The 7,773-nt window shown below is 47.9% G+C and overlaps 1 protein-coding gene across 1 annotated transcript; it reads right to left on the reverse strand.

The window, feature by feature from the left end:
- Nucleotides 1-5,124: 5,124 nt before the first annotated feature.
- On the reverse strand, nucleotides 5,125-7,554 carry LOC135972993 (uncharacterized). Its single transcript, XM_065554046.1, has 2 exons — nucleotides 6,595-7,554; nucleotides 5,125-5,600 (listed from the first exon to the last, which is right to left on the reverse strand). The coding sequence occupies exons 1-2, from the start codon at nucleotides 7,169-7,171 to the stop codon at nucleotides 5,125-5,127; spliced, it is 1,053 nt and encodes a 350-aa protein (XP_065410118.1). The 5' UTR covers nucleotides 7,172-7,554.
- Between the last annotated feature and the right edge of the window lie 219 nt (nucleotides 7,555-7,773).

The following is a 7,773-nucleotide window of genomic DNA, read 5'->3' on the forward strand; positions in this document are numbered from 1 at the left end:
AACTCCCAAGAAAGTCCATCTCCATGGAAGACTTTGGGACATCACTGATAAAGCCTGCCTGAATTATTACAAATATGGTCACACAAACAACCTTTACAAAACTTGTAGTTATAACAGTCTGCTAATCGTACTGCTGGATCCATGCAGGCACCTGCAGCTCTCACACTGTCCTGTAGAGGAGGAAAGAACAGTTCAGCAGGGCCCAGCGCCTTTGGGAGGGATGGGCTATATCTGCACTTCCACAGTTAGCATTCCTGGGAGAAGCAGTAAAGAGGTGTCTGTAGGACCCTGGGACATGCCTGGCCTCCCATTGCCAGGTCAATGAGTTGTTGCTAAATGAAACACTTCTCAATCTGCTAACACACTGTAACCACCTAGTACGGAGTCTTTCCTCCTATCTAGCTCAGTGTGCCTGTCCCCTCTAGCAACTGCTCCATGTGAGTGGAGAAGAACCTATTAAAACAACTAGCTGGAGGAATCACCTCATTAGCTCAAGCCATAGCAGCTCTTGATTTTAGTTATGACAATCCCAGGTTCAAACCCTAATGACCACCCACATAAGAGAGGGTGGTATTGGTAATATGTTGTAATAAATCTGTGTACATTGTTATGAAGATATAGGAAGTAATCACAACAAATGCTCTCAAAATAGACTATTTTTAAAATTTTATCCTTCAAAAATCCAAGTGCTTCCAAGCCCTCCCCCACCAAAGTTGCGCTTCTCTGAAATCTGATATAAAGCCTCTGAAAAAGGCTTAAAGCACTCAGAGTAATAGTAACTCATCACATTTCACAAACTGTACTGCTTATATTTAGGAATATATTTGACGGTAACTAGTAATTAGAACTGGTCAGAACATTTTCAATACAATTTTTTCTTCAAAATATGCAATTTTAATGCATTTGAAACATGTTGTGGGGATGTATTTATATCAACAAAACTTTTATAGGAATGTTTCTGAAATCTAGGGTGGACTCTGGTCTCTTCCAGAGAGTGAGAGAGAGAGGGATACCCAAATAAAAACTTGACTCTTTAGATTTGAAAATGGATGTTTTGACACAATTCAATATTGCAAAAACATCTAAAAGGTTTTCTTTTTGTTCCTACATGAAACAAATACAATTTTGAAATCTCAAAATTTGTCATGAAAGGTTGTTCTCTGGCTACCTCTACTAGTAATCAAAAATATTACTTATGTGCAATGTAGATGCATAAATGAGAACCTGAGCCATATCACTGTATGATTTCTTTTGTTTCAGCTTATTAAATTTAATATTAGACCAATGTAGTTTTTGCACTCATTAGTAGCACTGACATCATTTTTATGTATCTCATAGCTATTATCTGAATAATTGGGAGTCCAAAGATCAGGAGAAGAATCTCCCCACATGGCATCACATCCTAGTCTCTGAGTTTACAGAGAGAAGACACTTCAGGCCAGGTATGAATTATTTTCTTGCACAATTTCAAATTCAGGGGATCTTAGTCTTACAGACCTTGACCTGCCTTTGAGTCATTGTATCAAATAAGTTTCCGGAAGAAGTTTTTGGTTTCTCCTTTATCTAATGCTTGAATAGTGCAGCTGAACAAAGTCTCCACATTGTCTCTAATAGGATATATGTTCAGGAACATTGAGCACATCCTGTTGCATTTGCTTTAACAAAGGCATTTGGTACCATATTCAGGGGGGTTATTTGTTTAGTTAGAATAGGTCTATTTCGGGATTGTTGTTTCATGACTTGAAGTGATTTTTGTCTGGTAGGCTCTTTCTTCCTCACAAGGCTAATATTCCCACTAGGCTTACGATAGAAAATAAACCTGAAAAAACCACCAAAAATAATGTCACTGTTGTGGGCACCAAAAATTCAAACTCTTCAAAGAACAAGAGCTAATGGAGCTGTTGAAATGTCTGGCAATGTTCAAAAGAACATCTCTCCATTGAGAGCTTATTCTGAATGAGAGGGGCCTTATAGTCTGGAATGTACAGCAGTTTCAGAAAGGCAGAGGGACTAAAGCACTAAAAACATCCCTTTGAATTGTTGGTGGTTTTCTTTAAAGCAGTGAGAAACTGAGGATATTGGCTTTTAGGCCCAACATTTTTACTGGCTGATTTCCTTCACTGAAATTATGAACAAGGTAGAAAGGAACAGAGAGGTGGAAGACAGTGCATAAACAGAGCAATTCCTAAAACAAGTCTCAAAGCATGAGGAACTTACTGAGTGTGCTATATTGGGATCTACTCATGTGTTTAAAGCATATCAGGAAGGTTACGTGTGTACTTTAGTCTTTTCCTCTAGTATAATTTTCTATCAACTTTTAAGCTGGAGAAGATGACACAGATATGAGTGACTCTCTGGTCACTTTTATTTTATAAATGTATGAGAATACAGCACTTTTGAAGGATGCCAAAAGATGTCCCATTTAACCACAGAATCGGCATAACAGAGGCCCAAACTCAATTCCTGTTCTCCCATCCTGCCTCAGTAAATGGCCTCATCTCTGACAGAGAGGAAATACCACTAGAGGTGACAAGTATCAGAGGGGTAGCCGTGTTAGTCTGAATCTGTAAAAAGCAACAGAGGGTCCTGTGGCACCTTTGAGACTAACAGAAGTATTGGGAGCATAAGCTTTCGTGGGTAAGAACCTCACTTCTTGCATCTGGAGAAGTGAGGTTCTTACCCACGAAAGCTTATGCTCCCAATACTTCTGTTAGGCCTTGTCTACACTACGAGAGTAGTTCGATTTTACTTGCATCGAATTTTTGTAATCGATATTGCAAAGTCGAACGTGTGTGTCCACACTAAGGACAGTAATTCGACTTTGTGCGTCCACACTAACGGTGATAGCGTCGACATTCGAAGCGGTGCACTGTGGTCAGCTATCCCACAGTTCCCGCAGTCCCCTCTGCCCATTGGAATTCTGGGTGTAGCCGGCAATGCCTTCTGGGTAACAAAATGAGTCGAGGGTGCTTTTGGGAAACTGTCGTCATCCGTCCATCACTCCCGCCCTCCCTCCCTGAAAGCGCCGGCGGGAAAACAGTTCGCGCGCTTTTCCAGTCATTGACAGCGCGGACGCCACTGTACTCCGAGCATGGAGCCCGCTGCGACCATCGCTGCAGTTGTGGCCGCTCTCAACGTCTCGCAGCTTATCATAAAGGTTTCCCTGAGGCAGATGCAGAAAAGTCAGGCAAGGAGGCTACGGCACCGCGGTGATGTCCTGAAGTCTGAGAGTAGCACAGACCTGTCAGAAAGCAGGCGACCCAGCGCCGAGGACATCACAGTGGCAATGGGTCATGTTGATGCCGTGGAACGGCGATTCTGGGCACGGGAGACAAGCACTGAGTGGTGGGACCGCATAGTGCTGCAGGTCTGGGATGAATCCCAGTGGCTGCGAAACTTTCGCATGCGGAAGGGAACTTTCCTGGAACTTTGTGAGTTGCTGTCCCCTGCCCTGAAGCGCAGTGACACCCGGTTGCGAGCTGCACTGAGTGTACAGAAGCGAGTGGCCATAGCCCTGTGGAAGCTTGCAACGCCAGACAGCTACCGGTCAGTCGCGAACCAGTTTGGGGTGGGCAAATCTACCGTGGGGGTTGTTGTGATGCAAGTAGCGAAGGCAATCGTTGATGTACTGCTGCCAAAGGTAGTGACCCTGGGAAACGTGGAGGCGATCATAGATGGCTTCGCAGCGATGGGATTCCCAAACTGCGGTGGGGCCATAGATGGAACTCACATCCCTATCCTGGCACCGGACCACCAGGCCACCCAGTACATTAACCGAAAGGGATACTTTTCCATGGTGCTGCAAGCACTGGTGGACCATAGGGGACGTTTTACCAACATCTACGTGGGATGGCCGGGCAAGGTTCATGACGCTCGTGTTTTCAGGAACTCTGGTCTGTTTAGACGGCTGCAACAAGGTATTTACTTCCCGGACCACAAAATAACTGTTGGGGATGTGGAGATGCCTATAGTCATCCTCGGGGACCCAGCCTACCCGCTAATGCCCTGGCTCATGAAGCCCTATACTGGCGCCCTGGACACTGAAAAAGAACTCTTCAACTACCGGCTGAGCAAGTGCAGAATGGTGGTGGAGTGTGCTTTTGGCCGTCTCAAGGGGAGATGGAGAAGCTTACTGACTCGCTGTGATCTCAGCGAAACCAATATCCCCATTGTTATAGCAGCTTGCTGTGTGCTCCACAATCTCTGTGAGAGCAAGGGGGAGACCTTTATGGCGGGGTGGGAGGTTGAGGAAAATAGCCTGGCTGGTGATTACTCACAGCCAGACAGCCGGGCGATTAGAAGAGACCAGCGGGAAGCGCTGTGCATCCGGGAGGCTTTGAAAGCAAAGTTCCTGAGTGAGCAGGGTAACCTGTGATTTTATAGTTTGTGTACTGAGAAGCTAAACCTGCCCCCGTTTCTTTACCCAGGTAATGTTGACTATCCTATCCAGTTACATACCCCCTTCACCCCCCCTCCAACACACGTGTCAAAATAAAAATAGTTCTACTTTGTTAAAGCACACCGTTTTCTTTAATACTGTTTTAGCGGGAATTTTTTAAAACTGGGACGCAGACTGTGGTGCGGGGCGGGTCTAGTGTTGTGATGCGAATGCAGCTTCTAAACTCAAGGATTGACAGGCTCCGCTGCGGTGGGATGCTTGTTTCAACGGAGCCTGTCACCCCTCCTGATCGGGACTGTGTGTATGGGAGGTCTATTTGACTTTGTGGCAGGGGGAGGACGGTTACAGATCCCATGCTGTGTGGCTCTGTGATCCTGTCTAAGGACCGGCGCTTAAGATCTGTAACTGCCCTCCCCCGCCACAAAGTCACAGAGCAACCCACCCCCCCCAACATTACATCAAAACAACCTCCCAGACTAACCGGGGCAACTAGTCACTGCATCACTGCACTGTGTATGTGCCCTGCTGCTGTGCCTGCCCCCGACTATGTACCCTGCCAAAGGAGACTGTCCTGTCCAATTTCCAACCCCCTTTCCCCTCCTCCTCCAAAAGAACATGATTGAAACAGTAGTTAACAGAAACGAATTTTTTATTATCAACTACACATGGCATTGGGAGGTGAAACTTGGACGTGGGCTTGTGTCAGGCGGTAAGGAAAGAACTTTTCAAATTTTGGGAAATGAGAGCCTTCTGCTACTAGAGCTCTCTGCAGGGGTGGAGTGAGAGTTAGCAGGGACTCTGCTGCCTCTCCTTCTTTGCACTTTGGGTGAGGTGGGTATGGGACTTGGTGGCGGGGGAGGGCGGTTAGAGATGGACTGCAGCGGGGCTCTGTCCTCCTGCCTCCGTTCCTGCAGAACATCCACAAGGCGCCGGAGTGTGTCCGTTTGCTCCCTCAGTAGTCCAAGCAGCGTTAGAGTCGCCTGCTGGTCTTCCTGCCGCCACCTCTCCTCCCGATCCATGTTGGCTTGGTGCATTCGGGTCAAGTTCTCCCGCCACTGGGTCTGCTGTGCTGCCTGGGCTTGGGAAGAGGCCATAAGCTCAGAGAACATGTCCTCCCGTGTCCTCTTCTTCCTACGCCTAATCCGCGCTAGCCTCTGGGAGTGTGATTCCAGGCTAGGTTGTGAGACAGTCGCAGACGGGGCTGTGGAAATGGGAAAAAGGGAGTGAATTCCTCTGAAAGATAAATGTAGTTGTGAACAAAGAACATAGTCTTTCTCTGTGAACAAGACCATGCACAGCACCTTTCACATGCGCACTCAGCACAAGGTCGAATTCTCGGCCTTCGCATTCTGTGCCTGGGGTCTTGAACAGCACATTTGAGAAGCGAGGCAGCACAACGGAATTTCTGTTGCAGGCAGACATGGTAAGCCGTACACTTGTGGCAGTTTAAAACTTTTATATTACCACTGGCCTCATTTCACATTTAAATCAATGTCAGTCCCTGCTGCCAGCAATCCGGCAAGCGGGAACTCTGCCCCTGTCCCACCCCCTCGCGGCTGTCCCCGGGAACGATCCCTTTCGGCTGCCCCTCTCCCGCCTCCACCGCGTGGCTGCAAACCAGCGGTTACAGTTCTGTAAAGGAACGGGAAAGCAGTCCCAACACTAACATTCCCCTACCTAATTAAAAGCAGGTCACCATGGCCGACATCACCCTGATGAGGATCTCCGAGAGCGACAAAGAGAGAATGCTCCGGGAAAGCCTCCAAAGACCAGGGCCGTATGCCGCCCTGCTGTGCAGAGCAATGATCCCCGAGTACCTGATAATCTCGTGGCGCGGCAACGTGTCGTACTTCGGAGGACCCAATAAGGCCGCTCTCCCCAAGAACCTCATGCAACGGCTTTCAAGTTACCTCCAGGAGAGCTTCATCGAGATGTCCCAGGAGGATTACTGCTCTATCCCCGCACATATAGACCGCATTTTACTGTAGCTGCAGTAGCAGGGAATACACAGTAGAGCGGCTTGTGCAGGACAATCACTGAAAACCGGACATTGCTAGATTTCTTTTCAAAACTTGCACTGCCCCTTACTAAACCGTTAAGCGCCTAGGGCACACTAATCATGAACAACCCATTCTTTTAATTGTTAATATTCCTGTTTTGTTAAAAATAAATGTTTAGATGTTTACAACACTTACTGGCTGATCCTTCACCAGATTCTGTGTCCGGGGTAATGGCTGGGGACGCTTCGTAGGGGATCTCTGTAAGGGTGATGAAGAGATCCTGGCTGTCGGGGAAATCAGCGTTGTGAGAGCTGCCAACTGCCTCGCCCTCCTCATCTCCTTCCTCATCTTCCCCGTCCCCTAACATGTCTGAGGAACCGGCCGTGGACAGTATCCCATCCTCAGAGTCCACGGTCACTGGTGGGGTAGTGGTGGCGGCAGCACCGAGGATGGAATGCAGTGCCTCGTAGAAACGGGATGTCTGGGGATGGGATCCGGAGCGTCCGTTTGCCTCTTTGGTCTTCTGGTACCCTTGTCTCAGCTCCTTGATTTTCACGCGGCACTGCGTTGCATCCCGGCTGTATCCTCTCTCTGCCATGTCTTTAGAGATCTTCTCGTAGATCTTTGCATTCCTTCTTTTGGATCGCAGCTCGGAAAGCACGGACTCATCGCCCCACACAGCGATGAGATCCAAGACTTCACGATCAGTCCATGCTGGGGCTCTCTTTCTATTCACAGACTGCATGGCCATCACTGCTGGAGAGCTCTGCATCGTTGCCAGTGCTGCTGTGCTCGCCACGATGTCCAGACAGGAAATGAGATTCAAACTGGCCAGACAGGAAAAGGAATTCAAATTCAAATTTTCCCGGGGCTTTTCCTGTGTGGCTGGTCAGAGCATCCGAGCTCGCACTGCTGTCCAGAGCGTCAACAGAGTGGTGCACTGTGGGATAGCTCCCGGAGCTATTAGCGTCGATTTCCATCCACACCTAGCCTAATTCGACATGGCCATGTCGAATTTAGCGCTACTCCCCTCGTCGGGGAGGAGTACAGAAGTCGAATTAAAGAGACCTCTATGTCGAACTAAATAGCATCGCAGTGTGGACGGGTGCAGGGTTAATTCGATTTAACGGCGCTAACTTTGACATAAACGCCTAGTGTAGACCAGGCCTTAGTCTCAAAGGTGCCACAGGACCCTCTGTTGCTTTTCACTAGAGGTGAGAAGACAGAGAAGTCAAGGCCTGACCTGTCAGGAGGACAATGCCAATAAGAATGCCAAAAATGCTAAGCAGGGTGATAGCTTGAGAGATGTGGATACTTTCTACAAAAGGAGGTGGACTAAGACCACCAAACTCATTTCATACAGATCACCAAACA

This window comes from Chrysemys picta, chromosome 8 (genome assembly GCF_011386835.1).
Source record: "Chrysemys picta bellii isolate R12L10 chromosome 8, ASM1138683v2, whole genome shotgun sequence".
NCBI classification, from domain to species: domain Eukaryota; kingdom Metazoa; phylum Chordata; order Testudines; family Emydidae; genus Chrysemys; species Chrysemys picta.